This window comes from Purpureocillium takamizusanense, chromosome 11, assembly GCF_022605165.1.
Source record: "Purpureocillium takamizusanense chromosome 11, complete sequence".
NCBI lineage: Eukaryota > Fungi > Ascomycota > Sordariomycetes > Hypocreales > Ophiocordycipitaceae > Purpureocillium > Purpureocillium takamizusanense.
The window spans coordinates 754180-777782 of NC_063078.1; the positions used below are offsets into that span (position 1 = coordinate 754180).

The following is a 23603-nucleotide window of genomic DNA, read 5'->3' on the forward strand; positions in this document are numbered from 1 at the left end:
CAAAAGATCTTTTGACGCATCCGTGAGGTGTGGGATATTGCTTCGGACGGCGAAGACTAGCTTCGGGAGCGACGGGGCAAGACGTGACGTTCGTCGCGCGCAGCCGAATCACGAGCACATATGACGCCAACTCGAGGGGGAAGGTTTCCCTCTTGTCCAGTATGGTTCCTCATCTCAAATCGTGTGGGTTCTTCCCCGTGCCATACGTCCAGCAAACGGCAGATGGACAGCCACCGAAACAGGCAAGTGACTGTGGCGCGCGGGCCGATAAGGGTAAAAACACATCTATGCTTGATCCACGCTTGTATAAGATCGCCGCCTCGGCTATCGAGGCATATGCATGGGCGCGTGGATTGTGTTACATGCGCAGCACATTTAACGATCCGACATGCTAGATTAAGGAGCTCGGTCAACTGCCTTGGTGGCGATGCTAAACGATGCTCAACCTATTGAAGACAATGCGAAAAGAATTTATCATGTCCCTTAAACCGTATCCGCCCATTGCCCAAGGCCAAGAAGGCAGGGCGAACCGGCGGCTGGCGGCGCGTGACCGAGGCGGTTGCGCGGAGGAGGCACATAATAGGCAGCTGAGCATTTGATTGCGCATGGGGAACAATGAGAGGCACCATTGATCGGCACTTAGCTTCCGAACTGGTTACTACTATATATGCACGTAACACGGACAGCTGAGCGAATCTTGTACGGATCGTTGCCGAGTATCCGCCATGATCACTCCGCAGTGTCATTGCTAATGTCTGAAATATGGGGTACAGCTACAGGACATGGGAGCAACACGGTTTTGGCCAACGTACATGGTAGCGGTCAGCACGTTAGACGGTGGTTCGGCGTATAGTATCGTTTGATGCCCGTGTCCGTAGGCGTTTCGGGAAACCGTGAAGGCCTGGCGAGATGCCCCCCCACCCTCTTCTTTTTTTTTTCTGTTCGAGTACATACAATGGTACTTTAGGTCATTGAACGGACGGCTGCCTAGGAAGGATAATAGTAGCAATCTGACCCCGCAGTGTCTCTGCGACGGCATGAAGCCAACGCAACTCGTGCCCGCGGGATGGGGGCCGGCCTGAGACGACCCCGTCACGACCATGAAGAGCCGAGCCTCACTTCCTAAACGCCACTTCTCGGTGTTGCCCGTGACGGGCAGTTAGCAACCGATTAAAGTAGAATAACATCCGTATGGCCATGCGGCAACCGGTTATCTGCAACCAACGGATCGTCGCGCCTACTCTCATGCACGTCACAGCTTCGCGAGGCGTCTCTATTGCTCCATGTCGGCCGAAAGCACCCGGACAGGTATAGCTACCATAGAACAATCAACGATCAGAAGTTCCTCTAACTATGCTGTTTTTGACAGGTAGAAGGGACGCCTAGACCCATAGGGTCGTGTCAGATTCGTCAGATTGTAATCCACTGACCGTTTAGAGAGGTGGCGGCGCCCAGTGGCCGGCACTTCATGAGATGTAACCGGCGATCCCCTGGCTATCTTGAGCGCAGGTATCGGCCGAATGTAGAAGCTAAACTTTCCCTCTAGACTTGAAGATTGGAGCAGGTGGGTAAATTGGAAATCACGATGTCGAGCGATGCTGTGACGCTGGGCCAGTGATGCGAGGTATGCGGCGAGTTCTTGCGGGCAGATAAATAGACGCCCTCGTCCTGCTGAGATTACCGTCGTTTCTATTGTGCTCTTTAGTCTCAATTGCCCACTCCAGTGTTGCCCCAAGTTGACGAGCTCATTGTGTCTCAGCTCCATCATCTCGCCCGTATATACTTCGGTCCAGCATAGTTATATAGTCGCCAAAATGCGTGCCGTTGCACTCCTCGCTCTCTTCCCATTCTCCTTCGCGAGCCCCACCAAGCGCAGCTCGCCCGCTCCTGTACTCATCCCCCAGAACGCGAAAGTCATCGATGGCAAGTATATTGTCAAGATGAGGAGCGGCGAAAACAACGCCGTCTCTGCCGCCGTGGAGAGCATCACCGCCCACGCTGACTACATATACTCGCACTCCTTCCACGGCTTTGCCGCCAGCCTGACTAAGGAGGAGGTTGAAAAGCTCAAGAATAACCCCCACGTAGGTCTCTCTCTCGTATGGTGATCCAAGGACCAAGGATATTGAGTCGTTGCTAGGTCGAGTTCCTCGAGCAGGACGCCGTCGTGACCATCTCGGCGACTCAGCAGAACGCCGATTGGGGCCTCGCCCGTCTATCCAGCCCAAAGCCCGGCACTACCGACTATACCTACGACGACTCTGCCGGTGAGGGCACCTGTGCCTACGTTATTGACACTGGCGTCGACGCCACGCACCCTGTTTGCTGCCCCTATTTCTATTGTAAAATGAGCCCGATAACGCTAATGCTTCCGTTAAGGACTTCGAGGGCCGCGCCAAGTTCCTCGCCAACTTCGTCGACCAGGATAACACTGACGGTAATGGCCACGGCACCCACGTCTCAGGTACCATCGGCTCTAAGACGTATGGTGTCGCCAAGAAAACGTCCATCTTCGGCGTCAAGGTTCTCGACGCTGGTGGCTCGGGAACCACCTCCGGCGTCATCGCTGGCATGGATTTCGTCACCAAGGACGGCCCTAGCCAGAGCTGCCCTAAAGGCGTCGTCGTCAATATGTCCTTAGGCGGCAGTAAGTCCGAGCCTGTCAATCAGGCTGCCGCCAATATCGTGAAAGCTGGTCTCTTCCTTGCCGTAGCTGCTGGCAACGATGCCGCCGATGCTGCTGGCTACTCGCCCGCCTCCGAGCCGACGGCCTGCACGGTCGGTGCCACCGTCATCGACGACTCCCTTGCGACTTATTCCAATATCGGCAGCCTCGTCAAGGTGCTCGCCCCTGGCACAGATATCACCTCTACCTGGCCTGGCGCTACTACCAACAAGATTAGCGGCACATCCATGGCCTCACCCCACGTCGCTGGCCTCGGCGCGTATTTTCTCGGCCTCGGCCAGAAGACAGAAGGCTTGTGTGGTTATATTGCCCAGCATGCCCTTAAGGACGTCATCTCAGGCGTCCCGAGCGATACCGCGAACCTCCTCATCAACAACGGCCAGGGCGGTAGCGGCTCCTTCCGCACCTTCTAAGTTGCCTGTTACCGTGTACACGGAGGACAAAAACACTGAGGGACAGCGACACATCATGATATGCTACTGTACCGCAAACGCCTCATTGCATGGGGATCGCTACATGTTGTGTCTATATAGCTACGCTTTGTTACTTCAACGTAACCAGAATGCCACACATTACCCCCAAGTTCTGACTCATCACCATCCTAACAGTCGGAACACAAGCTGCGCCGTGCCGTGAAAATAGAAGCTATTTAATAAGGACGCCAACATCTTTGCTGTTGCTTTTGGGCATGGCAATGAGCTTATGATGGTCGTACGCGATATCCGTTATGGACGTGTCGTGTAAGCTCATGTGTGTGCCCGACCCGTAAAGCCAAGGCCGCCGTTGCGATATATAGCTCGCATCAGCAGGCTTGACCTTAGCAGGCAGGATTGCGTTGCACCACCGTTGCCATGAGCTCGGCGGCAGCCCAGCTGATCATCCTGACGTGTTGGTCCGACCGTGGAATGCTTCTTTGCCCGCTCTTTGAACAGTCGAACTACTTGGAAGAATGTTGAGAAGTGGACGTAGAAATGTGTGCATACGACACATTAAATTAATCAAGGCAATGACATCGAGACATGGCCGCGTACGAATTATGTTACTGACAGACGATCAAGCTCTGGTCGATGGCCCTTATTTATGCGACCAGAGCTTACTATCCGTCGCAGCGTAACAACGCAGGTCGCGGCATCCCATCTTTCCAAATTAGGTCAGATATCCCTAGCATCCATTGAGGGGTTGACATGGCATTTCACGTGGCCAACCGAGCTTCCTCAACATTGCGTTTGAGGAACCAAGAATTTGGTGCCAAAGCAAAGTCCCTGCGCCGCAATCGAGCCTCGAACCGATCGGCGACTCGACGTGAGCTCGAGATCGGATCAACAATGGATGCGACGTGCAAACACGCCTCAGTCTCGCTGAGCGATGGCGCCACCTTGCAAGTGAAGTTACTGGGGGCGAACAGCACGGCAAAGCCCCTCCTCATAGCTCTCCATGGGGCGCAAGGTGTGTCTGATCACCGCGAGCCGCTCCAATCTTTCAGCTTCTTGTCGTCACGCTTTCGTCTTCTTGTGTACGATGCGAGGGGAAGCGGCCGTAGCGATGACAAAGGACCCTTCACGCATCAGCGCTGGGCCGCTGATGTCGACGAGCTGAGGTAAAGTTGTGCAGAGCTATTCATGTTTCCCTTTCTGGGCAGCGCCTGGCTAACCCGTGTCCAGGGAATGGGCCGGAGCTGATATGTGTATCGTTGCCGGAGGCTCCTATGGAGGCATGGTTGCTCTGGAATATGCATTGGTATACCCGCAACGCGTTTCTGCGCTGCTCCTTCGCGACACTTGGGCAAACGGCGTGCTGGGAGTGCTGCGCTGCCTGAAGTCGATTCTCACGGACGCCCGGATACAGCCAGACGCGGACCGCCAAGTGCGGGTATGGAGTGGGAACATACGAGATAATGAAGACCTGGCAGCAGCTTTCATCGAAATCCTGCCCATCTACACACCAGAGGGCTCAGGGAGACCCAACGCTCCCGCAGCACCTGACGCAGACAAGCACACAGAGGCAGATGAGCTGATCCTCCACTACAAGACGCACAACTTCTGCTTCACCCACAACCAACCTAGATTTGACTTGCGCAACCGCCTTGAACAGATAAAGGCCCCCACCCTCGTGGTCTGTGGGAGACACGACCCCATTACCCCGGTCATGTTCAGCGAGGAGATTGCGGAGTCTGTGCCCGGCGCGCAACTGACGATCTTCGAGAATTCTGGCCATAGTCCCCCGTCCGACGAGCCTGATGCTTTTAGAGATCGAGTTTGGCAGTTCCTTGACCAGATAAGCGCCTGATCTGAAGTCGCATCATCGCTCTGCCCACCCCGAGCTCCTTTCTTGCCGTGGTTTATGCTTTGCTACTCAGGCGGACAATCTCGAAATCTGAGCCAAACGCGATCGTGCGTTTGACTTGAACAGTACTATGTTGGTCTATGAGTAATCATGATGTTGTTCGCGGGTAGCGGCAGGGCGTGGCGACCTTGCACTCCGGATGAAGGGGGGGAGTGATCACGCATAGGACTTTAACAGGGTCAACTTGCCTGAGGCAAGGCGTTCTCGAGATTGAAAAGCGGGCAGTAGGGGAGAAAGCCGCTGTATCTTCTTTCGCTAGTGTGCCAACAGAGGCATTGTCATCATGACGGGAGATACAGATTCGTGGCCTAGGTTGCCACGCGGGAGACATCAAGATCCCGACACTCCGCGTTCAGGACTCCAGATTGCAAAGGATGTCGGCTAGTCTTGAGGCAGAGTGAATGCTGGTAGAGCTGCGCATTTCATTTTGTGTGCACGCATGCAAACCAACCCGCGAGCCAGGGATTCCTACCCGGCCAGTCGGACTCGAAGCAGCATCGAGGAACGCGGAACGCACAGGTAGGTTTTCGTGAACGGGTATCTAACTAGCAACAGCCTCTCCAGGCTGACCAGCACGAACCCCGTGCACTGTTAAGATGGGACTGACCATGGATTCCCGCCTTGGTCAATTGCCGATGAGCCAAAGGCGGTGTGACTGGGCTGAGCCTTGGAAGGAAGGCGCGAACAAGAGCAGGCGCGTGCCTGCCCAATGCCTCACAGCTGGCGGCGAGCGCGCACAGCTGCCGCACCTTATAACACGCGAACACGCACCACCCACCACCCACCACTTCTGTTTTCCGCACCCTCTTTCCCTCGCGCAGTCCTTCCCAACATCCCATCAACAAACCTTCTCGCGGTGCCGCAAGACTTTCATTCAGCCCTCCGGGTTTGGAGCAAAGATCTTGACTGCCCACACTGGGAAGGCCCAGTCCTCTACCGCTTCCTCCACTCAACACTCTCTACCTCACACGATCTACTCGTCGCGTCACTTTCGCGTCTTCCATTCTTCGTTCTCAGGGTGAGCAATCTTACCACAAGAAAGACCTGGAAATCATTCACCTTCATCATCTTCGTGTCTGTCATAGACACTTCCCATAACCCTGTGTCACTACGAAAGCGTGTTGTCACGTTCGCCTGCCTGGAAGTTTGCCTCGCACGCACGAGAAGCAACAAACCTGACCCAAAGAAGGCCACAAACACCAAAGCTGGTCCTCGAACATTCAAGGTCCAAACATGTCCCCCACGACTCCACAGTCGGGGAAGCAGCCGTCGCTCGGCGAGGCGCTCGCCCTTCACTCCGTCAGGAAGACGGCCTCTTGTGAACCTCTCGGAAAAGATGCGCTTGCTTCCTCCGATGAAGACAGCAACCGCGGCGGCGGTAAGTCCTTCTTCTTTGTCTGCAATAGTATCGCAGAGAACACTTTCTTTGACGTGCCTGTGGCTAACATAGCACAGGAGCCCGGTTTGAGACTTCGAGCGACATTCTTTCGCCATTTCCCGTCAGCCGGTAAGTTTCGTCGGTAATGAATGTCCAAAGAGGCAGGCTGACGCGTCGGTAGACTGCAGGCAATGAAGCTTACTTCGGACGATGATACTCCACGATCGAATAGGTATGTCTCCCACGCAACCTTTGACGGCCCATTCTCCCCGCTTGCTGACTCCACATACGCCAGATCTTCCAATTTCATGGGTTTTGGATCTACAGATGATGGCGACGTATTCACCGATGGCTCCAACGAGGACACTCGCCCTGATCCACGAGGTATTGTCGCCACAGGCCTCACGGTGTATAGCGATAATAGAAACAAGATTGATCCGCAGACGATGTATGCCGGTTCGGCTTGCATGTTCGTTGCAAAGTAAGTACCGCACCAGGAAATGAACAAGTTGCCTTCGACGAACGCTAACTTTGCATCTTTCTAGCCTACCGCAGCAGTTCTCCGACCATGAGCTCGAAGAAGAGGTTACTAGAGTCTTTGGCCGCTTTGGAACAGTCTTCGTGAAGATCAAGCGCGACGGCAGACATATGCCTTTTGCGTTCTGCCAGTACAGGGTACGTCTACACTGCCTGAATTTCACTGTGTTGATTTGCTAATGAAGACTTAGTTCGATGAGGAGGCCCAGCGAGCCATGCGAGAAGGCAAAGGAACAACGGTCCTTGGTCGACCCTGCCGCACAGAGATGGCACGAGCCCAGTGTAAGCTTTCCTATCCGCCTTGCTTTCAGTGCAGTTAGCTGACATGTCTCTCTAGCATCATTCATCGTTTACAAGCATTCTGGCCAGCGCACTCGCCACAGTGAGGCGAGCGATCTTCTTCGTCGCCTGGGAGAAATCTCCAAGGTAGAGCTTCTCGAAGAGGGTCTTCGATTGGCGGCCGGGCTCCCCCAAGCTGTCGTTGTTACGTACAAAATGTACGATGCAAAGCGTGATCCTCCACGAGTAAGTTTAACGTCTCCAGCTCTTGGGTCGCTATCCACTGACATTCGGTGTAGGTTTTTGCCAATGATCCCACCTACTGTGTCAAAGTCTTTGACCCGAAAACGCTGTCCCCCGAAGGACCTGGATCCGCCTTCCGCCCCCGCGAAAGAAATTTCTTGCGTCAGTACGACAAAGATCGTCGATCTGCCTATATGGGGAACTTGCCGCCTACTATGACCAAGGATGTTTTGCAGTCTCTGGCGAGCTCCTGCGGTCAAGTGTTGGAAGTGCAGCTTCATTGCAAGGATGTGCCAGGCGTGACTGGTATGTCTTTCCAACGAGCGATCTCTGTCGAGCAGTCAAAACTGACGCGCATTTTAGGCCAGAAAACTTGTTTCGCATTCGTGGAGTTCGCTCGCCCTGACTCCCCAGATGAGCTCATTGAAGCCATGGTACGTCGTCCAGACCTTTCGCGGGGGATTACCCTTTCTCTCTGTTCATGAGCTAACGTTGTGATGATAGAATAAAACGTTCATTGATGACTACTGCATCCGAGTCGAGAGAAAGGAGCCCCGAATGATTGACACGCCACGCAGAGTCGCGCCTTCGGGCGGCCCATTCCGCAACATGCAGACCCTGACCCGTCGCCCTCGAGTCGGCTCGTTTGAGCTCGAGAGGCCGTCTGACCGTCACCCAGGTACCGCGTCGGGGCCCATGGGTCCGTCTGGCCGACGAACTCAGTATGCCTCCAACTCCTTCACGCCCGGACGCACGCGCCAGCCTCGTCCGTCCGTACTTGGCAATGGCTCGTCATCTGGGCGTGGCTTGTTCGACTCCCCTGTGGCATCTCGCGCGATTTCTGACTTGAACAGCAATCTTCAGGACGTCGGACCTCCCGAAGTCGTGGCCAAAAAGTCTGTGGAGTTTGACCTCAACCACCGCATTGTGTCGAGCTCAACCATTGATTCCGACGACAGCGCTGCCGAGGCCAAGTCACCTACAAAGACAGTCGCCGCAACGAACGAGTCCGCCACGCCCTCCTCGTCGACCGCTGGAAACGTGACGACAGCGACACCGGCCGAGGCGATGACGCCCTACCCCATGATACCTTGGATGCCTTATCATCCATGGCCGTATCCGTACATGACTGCTCCTCTGAGCCCGCAGCCCAGTCCCCCAGGCATGTACCCAGGTTACATGCCTCACACTATGTACCCCGGCTTCGATATGCTTGGACCCATGATGTTCTCACCTGGTCCGATGATGCCAGCTTTCTCCGGATTCCCGGGCCCGACTGATGCCCCTAACAATCCCTCGACCAACCCTTCGAGCACTCCCTCGAACAACTCGCACCAGGCTGACGAGTCTACCTCCGCAGCCGACGAGAATAATTTGGAGTCGCAGAAGACCGAACGCCCTACGCAGTAATTCGTCGCAAGTGTCGAACTCGATGTCGACTTCCGAGGGCGATCGCCCTGCGTCGTGTTCGCTCTTCAGTGTTTTTCACCTCTCCTCTGTCAAATTTTTGTTCTAATACGGGACAGCTCCCAACGATTGTCGGCCTCTCCGAGGGTCGATCGCGACCTCTCTTCATCGTCGGCAGTCAAGGCTCTCGCGTTGATTTCATGATCGATGTTTCCTCTACTAAAGAGGGCCGGTTCTCATTTTCCCTGTTTCGGCTGTGTACGATCGACGACGGCCGAAAGCAGAAACCTTGCGTGGACCGATTGGTTCACAGACGAATATTTGCAGACCAAAAACATGATCTGCTCTTCAAGTTGCGCCTGCTAACTTGCAGGACCTTAATGTTTGGTCACCCTCGCCTTGGATCGTGACAGATCTGGCGACACTTGGGCGAGAAATATGGGGTGACAAAATGGATATGGAAACCATGATCGATGTTGGCGGATTTGTGTCGAGGGCATCTCTGGGTAATCCTGAAAGATGCGCTTGGTGATCATCCGCCTGTTGGCCATCAAATTGAACGGGAAGATGTCTTCCTCGGATCAGGATCCCGGATGACTGTCCTCCGGAACGGGGGCTGATATTGCAGTGGAGGGTTTGGGTCAGCTCGGACGATGGGAATCGTGGAATTTGGTTTGGCCGGCAAGAATCCAAAGGCTTGTTGCCTCGTATTCCAACAGAACCGTGTGTCGGGGATGGTCTTTTTATATTCTGTACTACTACTAATTCCAGGGTTCGTAAACCACGATATTTGCCAAGGTGTCGCTCAAGCGACGAGATTTCTGCCTCCTCCTGACCCATGTGAGATGGCAGCCCAAGCGAACAATGGACAGACGACACGGGGCAAGAAGCAAGTGCCTCTGAGTCTGGAGTGATGTCTGTGTAACCCTCATGGGTGTCGGAAGGCAGCCTGCCAACAAGATTTTGGCGCCGGTTCAGGTGTGGCCCTACAGCTTGGGGCAATTCGGTCAGCGAAGCTAGTGCGGTGCGGCTCCGTTGCACTGTGGAAGCTATTGATGGAGAGGCATTAACCTTTCTCGGTCGCGCGCTGGGGCGACACCCCGATAGTGTAAATTTTTACCAAATCATGCCACCAACCTTGGGAGGCTCACATTTTCTTCATAAACATCGTCCAGGAACGTAGACCCGCCCCGTCACCGACGGTCATCTTCGCCAGGGCTCTCGTCGTCTGCGCATGCGTCTGACCTTGACTTCGTCGCCTTCGCTCCTGTGCTACCCACGTCGGTCAAACTCATCATGGGTCAACCATCTTTCGCGGCGTCGAACGCCATCATTTATCTCACATATGGCGCCTTTCTGTGGGTTCCTTTTCCCCCCAACAAAGCTTTGCCAATATCCATGCAGGCGCATGGCTGACGTCTTCAACGAAGGGTTTTGGGCACTGCCATTGCTTGGAGGATGAGGAACCAGAGCAAGAAGGATTTCTTGTCCGGCAACGGAACGCAAACTGGTCAGCAGGATTCAACAAACCCGTGACGGCCTTCTCTCGAGTGCCTGAATCCGGACCCCCGCAGGGAACACGGTGAGCTGACCGGTTCAACAGCATTTCCCTTGGCCCTCAACTTTATTGCGTCGGGTGAGTGATTGATGCGGCCGGTGCGACTGCAAAGCGCCAATGATATGACTCCGGAGCGGTAGCCTTTCCAGTTCGTGGATGGCATGGGACACTCGGACGGCATGACCAGCGAAAGCATATGACTCGACGACGGCAATGAGTAGGTTCGTAACCCAAGATCTTTGCTCTCCTCTCTTGAGCGATGCGCTTGGCTCCCCGCATCGCTCCTCACGGCGCAGAGCGTGGCAACGGTCTCTGCGACTGGACAAGCCTTTACGATGGTCCGTTGGCACCTTCAGGATTGCAGAGCTGCCAATCTGTGCTGGGTAGGTGGGATGTCGGGGAGCTTGCTCATCGTGACAGAGAGGAGATTGCGGCTCACTACGGGCGCGGAATCCTCATAGAGCCTGGCATCCAACTCCACCAAGGAACTTCGGTTCCGCATGTGAGAGATGTCAGGCCTACGAGGACGAAGCTGAGATTGCACCGTAATTACTCGATCAAGTTAATGCTTGCGTGGGAAACGTGCTGCCGCTCCAAGACTCCAAATACTCTCTCTTCCTCCCTTTCCCCCCCTAACCCCGGTGCGGTACTAACAGCTTGAAAAGCACTCGGCTCCGGAATCCTGTTCACCTATCCTGAGATCGCAACCATTGCTGGCGTCCAGGGTGTTCTGACCTACGCGCTGGCGTCGGCTCTGCCGTTCTTAATTTTCGGCGCCTTAGGCCCCATCATTCGGCGCAAATGTCCCCACGGATTCGTTCTGACGGAGTGGACGCGACAGCGATATGGCACCGTTACCATGCTGTACCTGAGCTTCATGACGCTGGTTACTCTGTTTCTTTACATGATTGCCGAACTGTCGTCCCTGGGCCAGGTCGTCAACGCCTTGACCGGCATCGACAATCTTCCCGTCATCATTGTCGAGTGCGTTGTCACCACTATCTACACATGTAAGTTGTCGGCCACCGACGCTGTCTTAGTCGTGAAGACAATGACTGACCCGCGCGTTGCAGCACTCGGAGGCTTCAGGATTTCTTTCCTCACGGATGTCATCCAAGGCGGCATGGTCGTGGGGCTCATCGTCATCGCGTCCATCGCTGTTGGCGTGAAGACGGAGATCAAGCCTGAGCTCATCGATTCCTCCGGGCTCACGAAGCCTTCGACGGTTGGGTGGTACCTTCTGTACATCTTGCCCGTCGCCGTCGGGACAAACGACCTCTTCCTTGCCAACTTCTGGCTTCGAACCTTCTCGGCGAAGACGGATAAGGACCTTTGGATCGGCGTTTCGGTGGCTACGGTTGGCATCTTGTGCATCCTCACGCTCGTCGGCTGCGCCGGCCTCATAGCCGTCTGGTCGGGGACGTGGCCCGGTGACCCACCGCAGGTGGGCTCGCTGGCGTTCTTCGCCCTCTTGGAGACCCTCCCCAACTGGGTGGTCGGCATCGTGCTCGTCATGGTCGTGAGTCTCAGCACCGCAGCCTTTGACAGCACCCAGTCCGCCATGGTCTCTGCGGCGTCGAATGACCTGTTCCGCAACCGTCTCAACATCTGGTACATCCGAGGCATGGTCGTCTTGACCATGATCCCGGTCGTCGTCCTCGCCCTCAAGGCCACGTCCATTCTGCAAATCTACCTCATCAGCGACCTGCTCTCGGCCGCCACCATCCCCGTCTTGTGCCTGGGCCTCAGCGAGCGGCTCTACTGGTGGCGAGGCTTCGAGGTTGTCGTTGGTGGCCTGGGGGGCATCTTCACCGTGTTCCTCTTTGGTACCATCTACTACGGCAACGCCGACGAGGGAAGCAAGCTCCTCCTCCTCCAGAATGGTCTGTATGGCGACGACTGGAGCGCGTTTGGCGCCTTCGTGGCCGCACCCGTCGGCGGGCTATTGTGGGGTTTCGGCGCGTTGGCCCTAAGACTTGGTTTCCAGTACGTCAAGGCGAAGATTCGACACGAGCCTTTCACCGCTCTGGATCGACCTGTCGAGGTGGAGGAGAGCATACACAGCGAGCATGATGTGCAGCAGGAGGTTGTGACATCCAAGGCTGGCAAGTTCTTTTGAGCGACACGCACTGCTGGCCGCACCTGCGCGGAAGTTCTAGACAGTGGCCTTGGCGTGCTGCCAGATGTGGTAGAGGAGAGTTGAGCCAATGGATGTGGGAAGATACAGACGATAGATGTGAAGGTGGTGGAGATCATGGGCGCTGACAGCGCCGTGATAGAATTGATACAATGGCGTCACGTCAGACGCTCCTTTATATGATACATGTTCCTATTCCCATACACGTCCAACCAATGGCTAGGAAGCCTCTTCGGCTGTTCGCATTTCGTGCTCCGTGACAAGGTTGTCGTTTACGACTTTTTCGTGGCGGACTCGTCCCATCCTGCCCGCCTTGCCTGCTCACGGTCAATCACAGACTTCTCCTCCAGGTAGCCAGCCAACGTCGTAGCCGATGTCGTGCCCCATATCCGCCACGGCCCGGTCTCGAAAGTCTTTTGGTTGGCCTGTCGCGACAGGACAACGTACTCGATCTTGTCTTGAAGTTTCACGCTCCCCGGCACCGTCTCGCCGGTGGAAATGTTCTGCCTAGAGGCCTGCTGCGTCGAGTTTATGGCGACGACGGCCTGCTCGGTCACGAGGACCTTGTCGAACGGGTTGACCTGGTGGATCTGGTGCGACAGCAGGCGAGGGAAGAAGAGCGGGCTGTTGTACTTGACGAGCTCAAAACGCACTCGCTCCCGGGGGTCTCTCCGGTCGATGGCGGCGACCAGCTTCTTCGCAAACTCGTTCAGGCATATCCTCTGCAGAGTCGCCTTGTCGCCTTGGGCAAAGGCCTCGAGCATCTCTCGATACAGGGCCTTGGCCGTGGGCGCAATCTTTCCGCGCCTGGCCTTCCACTTTGGCCGCGTTGTCCAGTTCGGCATGGACTTGAGCTTGAAGTTGAGGACCGAGACGGCGCCGACGAGCCAATGGCGCATACGGTTCCAGTGATATTGGGCGAATTCGGACGGGCTTCGCGGGTATCGAGACAGGGGCAGAGAGACAAAGGTCCCTGCGACAAGATCAGTCAAAGAAAAGTCCTCTCCGAGGGGCACACGGAGAACTTCTGAGCCGAGAAACGCCCTCGGTTGGTTTCACCCGTACCTGGAAAGAGCGGCCCGCCACCGTCCTTGAAGTACTCCGCGTTGGCGAGCTTTTGCATTTGCGACATGCTCTGCTCCGTATTCATCCTGCTCGAGCTCACGCGCGCGGCCCTATCCATCTCCCGTTTTATTTTATTCCGCGAAACGCCCGAGGCGTACTGGCGCGCGGCGGGAAAGGTCGGGAGGATCGCGGCGCATCGCTGCCGAGGAAGCGAAGAGGCGAGTGTGCGCCATGCCGGCGCGGCCACAGTGATTGGCATTGTGGTCGGGCGAGCGAGGTCTGTGACTTCTCAACGGAAGGTCAATGAATACAGACCCGTTGCCCTCCGGGATAAAGAATAACGAGGCGCTGACCGGGTCAGGCAAAAATGGACCAACGCGGAAGCGTCTTGTCCAGCTCGTTGAACATCGCGACATGCCACTGAAAAAAGAGAGGAACGGGTCCTCGGATGTTCCGAGCCGCCACACAGGGTGGGCCAGCTCTGAGGTGACCGATTTGCACTTTCCGCACAGGGTCACACCGTGCTAATCCGTCGCTATTCATACACCACATTCGGCTCCCATCCCATCACCATCCGTTATCCCACGCGCGTGCGCCTTGCTGAATGATCGTTTAGCCCCTGCCGTTTGGAACCCGACACTGATGCGCGCAAGACACATGGTGTCCTACCCACACTGAGCCACCTGGCTCCAATCCCAACACCACCGCCGTCCGCGGAATCTCCTGCCACATCGTCGACAGCATGAATGCTACCAGGCCGCTGCTCGCCAACGGCTTCCTGAAGCGCAGCGTGGACGAGCTGAAGCGTCTCTCGAGCATAGGCACGTATATACTCTCTTGCGCCGTTGCGCATCATGGACTGACAACCCGTTGTGCAGCATGGAAACTCGAGGGAGTCAAAGGCCCATCCGGCCCGCGGCCGCTCTACGACTTCAAAACCCGGGCCTCAGTAGACGACTGCATAATCATGTCCGACGACATCATCGGCGGATCGTCCAAAAGCAACCTCGAATTCGTCGATCGAAGCGATACCAACCTAAATCCCTCCACAGGAGCCCAAACGCCATCCCCCGCCCGCTACGCACGATTCCACGGCCAAATATCTACATCCCTCCCTGCCGGACGGCCCAACATTCAGCGCAGCGGTTACGCCGCGTTTCGCACCCCCGATCAACCCCCCACGGTATTCGGCAGGTCCGTATGGGACATAGACCCTTATACTTATCTTGCCATGAGGATAAAGTCCGACGGAAGGGCATACTTTATCAACCTGCAGACGGAAGCTGTCGAGCCGACTGACCTGCATCAGCATAGGCTGTTCGCGAAGCGGCCTGGCCAGTGGGAGACCGTCATGGTCAAATGGAATGATTTCGTGAGGACAAATCACGGCTTCGTTGTAGAACCCCAAACGGAGCTCCTGAGGCAAAAGGTCAGGAGCATCGGCATCGGCTTGACGGATCGCATCGAGGGTCCGTTCGAGCTGTGCATAGCTCAGGTGTGGGCGACAAACCATGCTACGGATGGCGCGACCATCGTCACATCCGAGGAGAGTGAGCTCAAGAATCGCAAGGGCAAAAAGATTCACTGGTAAAGGGGGTTTTCCATCGGCGTCTTTGTCCAGACTGGGCGCTTTCCGCCTGTAAATATATTGTGGCGTTGATCTGGAGTGGCACCGCAAGAGTCCTAGTGTTATCACATATTTTGGCGCTGTCCCGATGTACGAAGTTATATCTTGTACGCAAAGACTTATCGCGATGCAAGGCAAGCGAACATGGACGGCCATACTTATACCCACTCATGCATCCTGCATGCTCCATAACTCGGCGCTCTTTCGCAACTCCACGTACGCCGCCGCAAAGTCCGCCGCCAGGGCCATCTCCCCCTTCAACTTCATAATCATGGCTTTCTTTGCCATCATTTCGCACTGTCGCTCAATGTCCTCCATGGCCGAGTAATGATCAAAGGCCTCTTGCACAGCGCGCAATGCCCAGTTCATGAACTCCGTCCTCTTGCTAGACTTTGGAGGCATCGTGCCGGCCAGGCCCATGTTTGCGTCCGCAAGATGGGAGTACAGCAGACCCAGCAAGCTCGGGGACTCGCATTCCAGGGCCCGCGGCAGGGCAGCTGTGAGAAGTTGAACCGCTGCATCGAATGCGCCGAGCGACACGAGAATGTTTGACAGGGCGCCGGCAGCTTGCCAGAGGCACGGCACAAGTCTCCCTCGCCAGGCCAAGTTAGCGGCTCGAACGGCCGTAGACATGGCTCTCTGCGGTCGGCCACACTTGTCGAGAAGCGCTACCTTGAGTAGGAGGAGCTTGACGCGGAGAGCAATATCCTTGCTCTCGTCGCAAAGCTGAGATATGAGCTTGTCCACGCTCGCGAACGCTGCCTGAATGTCCCCGCGTCGCGTCAGGTACTCAATATGCAGTGCCTCAATAGTGAAGGCCATATCAGGCTCTAGGTCGTCGGGCTTGGACTGCAGAAGCTGCACGACCAAACGTTCTGCACCGTCCAGATTGCCATGGTGCAAGTCTCGCTTCAATTTGATGATTCCTCGATACTTGTGCCAGTACTGGCTCGGCTTCCAGGATCGTAGAGAGTTCCTGTCCAGGCTCTCGAGTGACTGGAGTGCTTCGGCGTATTTTCCTCGGTCGGCCAGGGCCACCGCCATGCGACACGTGTGCTTCAGCTCGTCATCAAATACCGAGTGTTGCACATGACAGCGTAGAAATATGTCGGCGACAAGGTTAGACAGAGTCGTGAGGCCCAGCCGATTCCACAGGGCGGCTTGCAGCGCGAGATGAGACCCAAACATGGTCTTCATGTTCCTCTCCACGATGAGCTGCGAGCTACGGGCCATGTGTTCGAGCGATGTCGCCACGGATTCACCGTTGATGAGAGAAAGTTTCGCCTCGGTGAGCAGGACCGAGCTCCAGAGCGTCCACATGCCGGACTCCCGGGCTTTCACTCGAAGAAATGCTAGTGTCTCTTTCCCGGTGCTCAGCATGCTCTTGCGCTCGAGATCACGGACCAGGTCTGGATGGGCGCGACCGAAGTGAAATAGCCAGTTGAGAGCAAAGTTCAGACAGGTCATGTCTCGGTTTTCGCGGGCCGTCGATACCGTCTCAAGCATTGCTGACACCGCGTCCCTGTGACACCCGAAATCCGCTTGCAATACAGCTAGATTCATCAGTGCGTACTGGTAGAAGAGTCGATCACGGTATTGCATAGTGTAGTCGAAGTAGCGGTGCAGGGAGTCGAACGCAGTGGGATAGTCACCAGCACGCCACGCGTCGAGGAAACTGCAGTGTGTTTAGAAGCGCAGAGATCGACCACAGCGAAAAGGGCCGTCTCACCTGAGGTAATGCGTCAAGCTCGGCACCAAAAAGCTGTCGTGAAGCAGATCTTGAAATTGACGATGAATCTCCACGGGGATTCTGTTACCGTATTCTGTACGCCTTTGGTCAGAAGTTTGTCGAGACCGCGACGTGATTGCGACTTGCTTTGCATCTGCTCCACCTGGAATTCCAACAGAACCTCAATGTCATCAGTGCTGACAGCAACAGTTCCATTGAGATCCCCGGTGAGCATATCTCCATGCGCTACTGCAGCCAAGTCGCCAACGACCTGGGTGTCCCATTCTTCGTCCTCTCCGCGCCGCAACACATCATCAAAGCTCAGGCGAGAAAACCCAGGCTGCTTCTTCCTCATATAGGCAGCTGTTGGCTGTCGATATCTCACGAAATCCCTCCAGAGCTCCGTGCAATCGTAAAACCGCAGCCGCTGGAACTCGAGCCGTGCGCGGCGTACGAATGCCCCATATGGCGAGTTGCGAGTCAGTCTGATGCGGTCATCTTCACCTTGCGGTTCGTCTTCGTTCAATCTCTGACGTTCGTCCTTGGATCTTGCCAGCATCGATCTTATTCTCTCGAAGAAAGAATGGAGGGCGTCTAGGGAATTGACTTCCCAAAGACGTGCCAGAAACTGATCCCACAGCTTTCGCCCCGGCAACCCCATCAGGAAGGGATAGCTTCCTAGCAGCCTCTCAAAGTCTTTCATGCCAATTACCAACCTAACGGTACGTTCCGCCTTGCCCCACCGTGTCGTCTGAGATGCTTGTGGTTTCGACTGGCCATGGTCCAGGATGTGAGACGTGATGAAGGATAGAACGGGCATAATCGCCTCACTCGGAATGGTCTCCTCGGTATAGAGTTCCAGGAGAACCAGAAGTCCGATTTTTGCAGGCGTCAGGTACCTCGCCATGATGTAGGTCCGGCAGGGGACGTGAATGTGAGGTAAGGCTGGTGCGCTTTGCTGAGGGCGCAATCAGGTTTGAGGCATCTGCAGGAGTTGCTAGGCATTTCGCATGATGTGGAGCTGCCGTGCAAATCGCTTGTAAGCGCGGCATCAAGAGGGTGATTACCAGAGTACGCGTGTCGACATTTATCTGGGCATTAGACTCGTACCTTCCGCTCATGATGAGCGGGAGACGCGTCTTGGTGTTGGCGAGGGCGCTCGGAAGATCTTCGGCATATGGCCCCCACTATCCAAGGCAGCCTCAGGGCCAGCAACAGCTGGTTGAAATGACGTCGTTCGGGACGCGGCTTGGTCGAACACTCCTGCTAAACAGCGATAGTTGACATGTGTCTTGAGAAAATAACGTATGTAGGACTCGCTAGTCTACCTCAAGGAGCCACGCATTTTGAGCCGACCTTGCGTCCTGGACGGCTTTCCTCTTGCTGCTCCAGCTTCCTCGAGAATATCGCAAACCAGTGTGCCATTGAGTATATCACCGATGAGTTGCCCATTGGAGGCACAATACGACCATTATCAACACCATTGTCAATTGAACAAAGGGAACTTGTACAAGGGTGGGTAACCCAGGAAATCGTCTATCACTGCAGCTAGCAACACATAATCCTGGCCGATGCGAATACCCTCTTACGCGACCTTGTCCTTGTTGTGGTAGTTGACTGACTCGTTCCAGCTGTTTTCTGTTGTTAGCACCAGTAGTCGAAGTCACTCCGAGAAGCCCAGAGGCCGGTAGGCGCACGACACGCGCACCAGAGAAAGGCATGCGGACAGATACTTACAACAGAGTCTGATTCACCGTTAGCCACCATCCATGACTGCCAAGTCGGGGCCGCAGCAAATATGCGGGAGCTTACCTTGTCTCCGTCGCCCCACTGGTAGTTCTTGGTGCGAATGTTCTGGTAGGGGTATTCGGTGCGCTCCTCCAGAGGGGGCATGTGGTCCCAGTGCTCCCAGTGAGCCTTCCAAAGATACCAGGCATTGGCACCAGAGAGAGCCAGAGCAGGGATGACGGCGCTTCGCGGCGGGTTAGCATCTGATCGTAAAGGCGACTTTGTCGCTTTGCGCGTCTCGGGCTACTCGGGTGGCGACCGCCCATTGCACCGGCGGGATATGCGGAAAACGTACTAGATGGAGATCTTCTTCCACAAGTCTATTCATGTTACTATTGCTCGCCATGGCCAATGGATAGATGGCTTACCAGTCGTGCCCTTGGCGTGATCCTTGATGTGCTGGCGCTCCTTGATGAACTCGTTCTCAGCGGTGCTGGCAAAACGTCGCTGAGCGGGGGCGCGCAGCTGCGTAGCAAGGCGCGAGGCCGCGCGGGTAGCAGGTCGTGCAGCAAGCATGGTGGCGGTCCTGTTCGTCCTCGAAGAATTGGCCGTTGCAAGTTGTGAGGTCAATCAGCTCATTCCGGATGGAGCTCGGTTAGAGCCAATCGTCGGTGCCTCAATAGTCAGGCGTGAAAATCAATGCACGTGATTTCGCGGGGCAAGCGCGCAGCCGTCCTGCGTCAACCGTCGCGCCATCTAAATGTGGGGACGAGTACAGTATACAGTGTGATGACGTGCCTGAGCTCAACTTCACCTCGTCCATCATCAGCACGGAGAATGTGTGGTGTTGGTCAGCCCAAACGAAGCCGCGAGACATTTAACTTACAGCACCTTCTTTTACTCGACTAGATTGACAACAGCGCCTACGATAGCCGCGCAAAAGCTGCAGAGCCATTTGCTGGCTCACAACAATAGAGAGCGGAAGACGGGATCTAGACGCCGTCAGATATGTGGAAGTATGCAGAAGAGCTCTGAAGCCCTGCCAACATGGGATTTCGAATAACATCCTGGAATGGTCAGTTTGGAAGCGATTTGGGCTGTGTGGCCCTTCAAAATCCCTACGACTGACAAGCTGTTTAGTGAATGGTATAAGGTGGTCTCGACGCTCTGCTTCCGAATGACCTACCCGCTCACAGGCAGAACAGAAACCCTTTTGCATACCAGCCATGGAGGGAGCAGCGAACATTCCAGGTGATTCCATATTGTCGGGGCGCCGACTGTAGCTGGCATAGCTTACACTACTGAATAGGCAATGTTCGATATCCTAGAGGCCGACATCGTCGTCATGCAGGAGGTTAAGATACAGCGCAAAGACCTACAAGATGATATGGTTCTCGTGCCGGGCTGGGATGTGTACTTTAGTCTTCCGAGGCACAAGAAAGGTTGTCCAGGACCGTCCCCTGTCCACACGGTCTGGAGGGGCCAGCGACATCCTTCCAGATGTTCCAGCTAACGCCATACCTTCCAGGCTATTCGGGGGTGGCAATTTATACTCGAAACGCGACCTGTGCCCCTGTGCGTGCTGAGGAAGGCGTCACAGGCGTTCTCACACCACCACAATCATCAACAAAGTTTCGTGATCTTCCCGAAGATCAGCGGATTGGTGGATACCCCATGCCTGGTCAGCTCTCGGGCAATGTCGATGAGCTTGAGCTAGATTCCGAGGGGCGCTGTGTCATCCTAGAATTCCCTGCCTTTGTTCTCTTGGGCGTATACAGTCCTGCCAACCGCAACGAGTCTCGTCACAACTTTCGAGTTGCTTTTCTGGAGGCCCTGGACGTGCGGATACGAAATCTTGTCGCGTCAGGCAAGCAAGTCATACTCACAGGCGACTTAAACGTTATCCGATCCGAGATTGACTCCACAAACGTTGCGGAATGTATTCGCAAGGAAGGCATGTCCTTAGAGGAGTGGAAAGCGGTGCCTTCGCGTCGCATCTTCAACCACCTCATTTTTGACGGCGATGTGTCCGGGCAGAGAGACGAAGGGAGAGAGATCCCGGTACTCTGGGATCTGTGCCGGTGTTTTCATCCGAGTCGGCAGGGTATGAATACCTGCTGGGACACGAAGCGCAATACCCGGCCCGCCAACAACGGCAGCCGCATCGATTACATATTGTGCAGCGCGGGCTTGAAGTCCTGGTTCGCACACGCCGATATACAGCAGGGATTGATGGGCTCGGATCACTGCCCGGTGTTTGGGATGCTGGCCGATGTAGTCCATGTGGAAGGGCGGCACGTCTCCATCAAAGATATGATGAACCCTCCAGGCATGTTCAGCGACGGAGAACGCTTGCGGGAATGGTCTCACAGGGACAGCCTTCCTCTTTCTGCCAGGTTGATACCGGAGTTCGACCGGCGTCAGAGCATCAGAGACATGTTCTCCAGGACAGCCTCTGGCGGGCAGCAATCACTCTCACAGAAACCGGGCAGCATACCCTCCTCGAGCTCAAGTGCGACCACTGTGAGGAAACCGGACCTCGTTTCGAAGGAAGACGCCAATGCTTCTGAAATATTCCCGGCTACGACAGCTCAGTCGCTGGCCTCACCGCGCAAGAGGTCTCCGGCAGTGACTACCACCTTCAGATCTACGAAGCGGCCTCGACAGGCCGATGGCTCGAGTTCCGCTGGCGCCAACGCTCAAGCCGGTCAGCGAACACTGCAAGGCTTTTTCAAGCCAGTGGGCCAGAGACACCAAGATACAGCAGAGACACTCCATCAATCGCCTCGGGGTGGCGCAGTTGCAACAGAATCCCCTACTGCTTCTACTGTCACCACGGAACTGCCTGCGCAAGATGTGCAAAACAGTGTCGCGCCAGCTGAGAAATCGTCACAGCCCCTTCTGTCTCCTGATCGCTCCGCTTCACCCGTGGAAAATGTCTTTGATCCAATCGAGGCCAAAGAGTCTTGGTCCAGGCTTCTGGGAAAGCGCGTTCCCCCGCGTTGCGAGCACGACGAGCCTTGTATCAGCCTTCTCACCAAAAAGCCCGGCGTCAATTGCGGTAGGTTCTCGGCAAAGCCACCTCTCCAAACTGCCTCGCTTGGCAGCGCCAACTCCCTCTCCTAATCCCGTTTTGCGCTAACTTGTATCTAGGTCGGTCGTTCTACATTTGTCGGCGGCCGCTTGGGCCTTCGGGCGAGAAGGAGCATGGGTCAGAATGGCGCTGTGGAACGTTCATATGGAGTAGTGATTGGAGCAAGCAATCCATGTGAGCGACCACGCCACAACGCGCCAACAATACAATTCTCAAAAGAGCATTTCTTTGCGCTGGATTGCTACGATCGCCGTGCATCTTCACGCAATATGAGTCGGCTATTGACAATGCGAAGTGATCCTTTGACCTCCGCTCCTTCCACGATGCAAATAGCCCACGAATGTCCCCCAATGGCGATCGTATGATAGCAACTTTAGAAGCCTTCACGATGTATGATCAGTCGATCCTGCCATTGAGAATGGACAAGTATATCGAGAAACAAACACCAAGTGCCCCAGGTAGACGCCCATCAGAGGCCGATAAGTCGACGATGGAGGTCGCATCTTTCCTCCCAGGCCCAGTATTCCCAAAGCTGCTGTTCCCCCAAAGGCTCAGCTTCCCACATGGTTCGGACAAGGAGTGCTGCTGATTATTAACGCTTATTCAAAAAAGAATTGTCGGTTGACGTACCGATCTCCTCCTCGCACAAATGTGGCTCTTCCTCCCGCAACTCCGCAGAGTGATAGAGGGTGTAGAGGGCTTGAGCCCGGTTGTCTCGTGGGTACGTGGTCTGCAGGCGAATGGCGTCTACGAAAGCGGGTTAGCTATGAAGGAGACTGTCTCCCCACCCAAGCGAATAAAGTCACTTACTGCACTCGAAACGTAAAACGCCGTACAGCGCAGGATCCAGAGCGTTTCCGGGGCGCCACGGGCACACGCGGAAAGTCTCGCTGCCAGCATCATGAAATACCTTGACAGGCTGCTGGGAGCGGGCGCTAATCAAGTCAGTTCACATTCTTTCAGACGAAGAACCCTGTTTACCTGAGATTGTTTGCCATTCTTCTCACGAAATCCTCGCTCAAAGTGTCGGGTACGATGATGTGGGTGTCGGGGCCGTTGCTGATGAACGTGACACCAATTCTCACGCTGAGAGCCTGGCGTCGGCTCGGTGCAGGAACTGGCACAGACATAGCGCCAGATGATTCGGAACGCGACACTGCGTAACGCAGAAGGACGGTGATGTAGTGATTGGCGATGATCAGAAGGGGTGGTGCGCTGAAAGAGCGGAGTGTATTGGATGAGGGAAAGAAGAGAGGGCTTCGTAATAAAGAGTGGTTGAGGAGGGAGCCACGTGAACCGATAGTGACTGGGGGGATGACGAGGGAAAGTCTGCACAGTGGAAGTGCAGAGAAGGGTGTCGAACAGCCCAAATACCAGTGAATCCCAGTGCCTACTGGGCAGTAAGGAATCACAGTGGGTGAAGCACTAGTAGTAGTCAACTAGTTCATCCCGTCTCCTGTGGCGGCACTTGCGGGCACCTGCCTCACATCTGTAATCACCTGCGAAACCTCTTTCAGGCTGGAGCCGTCAGTTTTCAACGCGTTGCGCCTCTCTCCGCTTCTCCCATCATCTTCGCGCATTGCAGTGTCTCCCAAATTCTTCACCGCAGTGATAATAGATCGTCTGATTGATTCGACTCCCTTCTCCAATTCAACAAACGGCGCAAATGTCCTACCGGTACAACGAATCATTTCCCGCACTGTGAATGTTAATCTCAGCTACCGCTAAAGCGACTGCCCCGTAAAGTTCTTCATTGACTACACGAAAATGTGTCTGACATGCAAAGTGATAC

General features: G+C 55.3%; 10 protein-coding genes across 11 annotated transcripts; 6 read left to right on the top strand and 4 right to left on the bottom strand.

Annotated features, from left to right (window-relative positions):
* Positions 1 to 1721: 1721 nt before the first annotated feature.
* Positions 1722 to 3265, top strand: JDV02_010136 (uncharacterized protein). Its single transcript, XM_047991854.1, has 3 exons — positions 1722 to 2084; positions 2141 to 2320; positions 2380 to 3265. Exons 1-3 carry the CDS (start codon positions 1815 to 1817, stop codon positions 3097 to 3099), a joined length of 1170 nt encoding a protein of 389 aa, XP_047847867.1. The 5' UTR covers positions 1722 to 1814; the 3' UTR covers positions 3100 to 3265.
* Positions 3266 to 3916: 651 nt separating this feature from the next.
* Positions 3917 to 5189, top strand: JDV02_010137 (Prolyl aminopeptidase). Its single transcript, XM_047991855.1, has 2 exons — positions 3917 to 4283; positions 4348 to 5189. The coding sequence occupies exons 1-2, from the start codon at positions 4012 to 4014 to the stop codon at positions 4970 to 4972; spliced, it is 897 nt and encodes a 298-aa protein (XP_047847868.1). The 5' UTR covers positions 3917 to 4011; the 3' UTR covers positions 4973 to 5189.
* Positions 5190 to 6262: 1073 nt separating this feature from the next.
* Positions 6263 to 8876, top strand: JDV02_010138 (uncharacterized protein; the record flags this gene model as incomplete). The annotated part of the gene is made up of 11 exons (XM_047991856.1): positions 6263 to 6407; positions 6485 to 6536; positions 6589 to 6639; positions 6703 to 6888; positions 6953 to 7082; positions 7136 to 7226; positions 7282 to 7469; positions 7523 to 7772; positions 7830 to 7900; positions 7971 to 8188; positions 8321 to 8876. 11 exons carry the CDS (start codon positions 6263 to 6265, stop codon positions 8874 to 8876), a joined length of 1938 nt encoding a protein of 645 aa, XP_047847869.1.
* Positions 8877 to 10009: 1133 nt separating this feature from the next.
* On the top strand, positions 10010 to 12788 carry JDV02_010139 (uncharacterized protein). The gene is made up of 2 exons (XM_047991857.1): positions 10010 to 11441; positions 11505 to 12788. The coding sequence occupies exons 1-2, from the start codon at positions 11291 to 11293 to the stop codon at positions 12548 to 12550; spliced, it is 1197 nt and encodes a 398-aa protein (XP_047847870.1). The 5' UTR covers positions 10010 to 11290; the 3' UTR covers positions 12551 to 12788.
* JDV02_010140 (uncharacterized protein) lies at positions 12676 to 14030 on the bottom strand. The gene is made up of 2 exons (XM_047991858.1): positions 13634 to 14030; positions 12676 to 13541 (listed from the first exon to the last, which is right to left on the bottom strand). The coding sequence occupies exons 1-2, from the start codon at positions 13890 to 13892 to the stop codon at positions 12841 to 12843; spliced, it is 960 nt and encodes a 319-aa protein (XP_047847871.1). The 5' UTR covers positions 13893 to 14030; the 3' UTR covers positions 12676 to 12840.
* A 172-nt stretch (positions 14031 to 14202) lies between these two features.
* On the top strand, positions 14203 to 15351 carry JDV02_010141 (uncharacterized protein). The gene is made up of 2 exons (XM_047991859.1): positions 14203 to 14454; positions 14512 to 15351. Exons 1-2 carry the CDS (start codon positions 14376 to 14378, stop codon positions 15222 to 15224), a joined length of 792 nt encoding a protein of 263 aa, XP_047847872.1. The 5' UTR covers positions 14203 to 14375; the 3' UTR covers positions 15225 to 15351.
* Positions 15256 to 18102, bottom strand: apc5. Its single transcript, XM_047991860.1, has 3 exons — positions 17137 to 18102; positions 16990 to 17083; positions 15256 to 16935 (listed from the first exon to the last, which is right to left on the bottom strand). The coding sequence occupies exons 1-3, from the start codon at positions 17894 to 17896 to the stop codon at positions 15429 to 15431; spliced, it is 2361 nt and encodes a 786-aa protein (XP_047847873.1). The 5' UTR covers positions 17897 to 18102; the 3' UTR covers positions 15256 to 15428.
* Positions 18103 to 18252: 150 nt separating this feature from the next.
* EAT5 (Cytochrome c oxidase subunit 13, mitochondrial) lies at positions 18253 to 19326 on the bottom strand. The gene is made up of 5 exons (XM_047991861.1): positions 19146 to 19326; positions 19073 to 19097; positions 18802 to 18961; positions 18727 to 18734; positions 18253 to 18620 (listed from the first exon to the last, which is right to left on the bottom strand). Exons 1-5 carry the CDS (start codon positions 19291 to 19293, stop codon positions 18575 to 18577), a joined length of 387 nt encoding a protein of 128 aa, XP_047847874.1. The 5' UTR covers positions 19294 to 19326; the 3' UTR covers positions 18253 to 18574.
* A 193-nt stretch (positions 19327 to 19519) lies between these two features.
* APN2 (DNA-(apurinic or apyrimidinic site) lyase) lies at positions 19520 to 21989 on the top strand (the record flags this gene model as incomplete). 2 transcript variants are annotated; one of them, XM_047991862.1, is made up of 5 exons in its annotated part: positions 19520 to 19870; positions 19923 to 19968; positions 20027 to 20159; positions 20246 to 21778; positions 21871 to 21989. In XM_047991862.1, the coding sequence occupies exons 3-5, from the start codon at positions 20030 to 20032 to the stop codon at positions 21987 to 21989; spliced, it is 1782 nt and encodes a 593-aa protein (XP_047847875.1). In that variant the 5' UTR covers positions 19520 to 19870; positions 19923 to 19968; positions 20027 to 20029. The 2 variants fall into 2 exon arrangements, with proteins under 2 accessions (XP_047847875.1, XP_047847876.1); XM_047991863.1 differs by having other exon boundaries at positions 19520 to 19792; positions 19858 to 19870; positions 19923 to 21778.
* Positions 21990 to 22280: 291 nt separating this feature from the next.
* Positions 22281 to 22941, bottom strand: JDV02_010145 (uncharacterized protein; the record flags this gene model as incomplete). Its single annotated transcript, XM_047991864.1, has 4 exons — positions 22281 to 22393; positions 22442 to 22558; positions 22622 to 22746; positions 22793 to 22941. The coding sequence occupies 4 exons, from the start codon at positions 22939 to 22941 to the stop codon at positions 22281 to 22283; spliced, it is 504 nt and encodes a 167-aa protein (XP_047847877.1).
* Between the last annotated feature and the right edge of the window lie 662 nt (positions 22942 to 23603).

Excerpts from the sequence above, each read along its gene's own strand:
- JDV02_010136 (XM_047991854.1), top strand. The coding sequence starts at position 1,815 with ATGCGTGCCGTTGCACTCCTCGCTCTCTTCCCATTCTCCTTCGCGAGC. Across the intron at positions 2,085-2,140 it reads AGCTCAAGAATAACCCCCAC|GTCGAGTTCCTCGAGCAGGA; the intron begins GTAGGTCTCTCT and ends AGTCGTTGCTAG. Across the intron at positions 2,321-2,379 it reads GCGTCGACGCCACGCACCCT|GACTTCGAGGGCCGCGCCAA; the intron begins GTTTGCTGCCCC and ends GCTTCCGTTAAG.
- JDV02_010140 (XM_047991858.1), bottom strand. The coding sequence starts at position 13,892 with ATGCCAATCACTGTGGCCGCGCCGGCATGGCGCACACTCGCCTCTTCG. Across the intron at positions 13,542-13,633 it reads TGGCGGGCCGCTCTTTCCAG|GGACCTTTGTCTCTCTGCCC; the intron begins GTACGGGTGAAA and ends ATCTTGTCGCAG.
- JDV02_010139 (XM_047991857.1), top strand. The coding sequence starts at position 11,291 with ATGCTGTACCTGAGCTTCATGACGCTGGTTACTCTGTTTCTTTACATG. Across the intron at positions 11,442-11,504 it reads TGTCACCACTATCTACACAT|CACTCGGAGGCTTCAGGATT; the intron begins GTAAGTTGTCGG and ends CGCGCGTTGCAG.
- EAT5 (XM_047991861.1), bottom strand. The coding sequence starts at position 19,293 with ATGCTTGCTGCACGACCTGCTACCCGCGCGGCCTCGCGCCTTGCTACG. Across the intron at positions 19,098-19,145 it reads TCACGCCAAGGGCACGACTG|ACTTGTGGAAGAAGATCTCC; the intron begins GTAAGCCATCTA and ends TAACATGAATAG. Across the intron at positions 18,962-19,072 it reads TGGAAGAAGATCTCCATCTA|CGCCGTCATCCCTGCTCTGG; the intron begins GTACGTTTTCCG and ends CCCGCCGCGAAG.
- JDV02_010141 (XM_047991859.1), top strand. The coding sequence starts at position 14,376 with ATGAATGCTACCAGGCCGCTGCTCGCCAACGGCTTCCTGAAGCGCAGC. Across the intron at positions 14,455-14,511 it reads GAAGCGTCTCTCGAGCATAG|CATGGAAACTCGAGGGAGTC; the intron begins GCACGTATATAC and ends CCCGTTGTGCAG.
- JDV02_010137 (XM_047991855.1), top strand. The coding sequence starts at position 4,012 with ATGGATGCGACGTGCAAACACGCCTCAGTCTCGCTGAGCGATGGCGCC. Across the intron at positions 4,284-4,347 it reads GCTGATGTCGACGAGCTGAG|GGAATGGGCCGGAGCTGATA; the intron begins GTAAAGTTGTGC and ends ACCCGTGTCCAG.
- apc5 (XM_047991860.1), bottom strand. The coding sequence starts at position 17,896 with ATGGCGAGGTACCTGACGCCTGCAAAAATCGGACTTCTGGTTCTCCTG. Across the intron at positions 17,084-17,136 it reads CCAGGTGGAGCAGATGCAAA|AATACGGTAACAGAATCCCC; the intron begins GCAAGTCGCAAT and ends AAAGGCGTACAG. Across the intron at positions 16,936-16,989 it reads AGCTTGACGCATTACCTCAG|TTTCCTCGACGCGTGGCGTG; the intron begins GTGAGACGGCCC and ends AACACACTGCAG.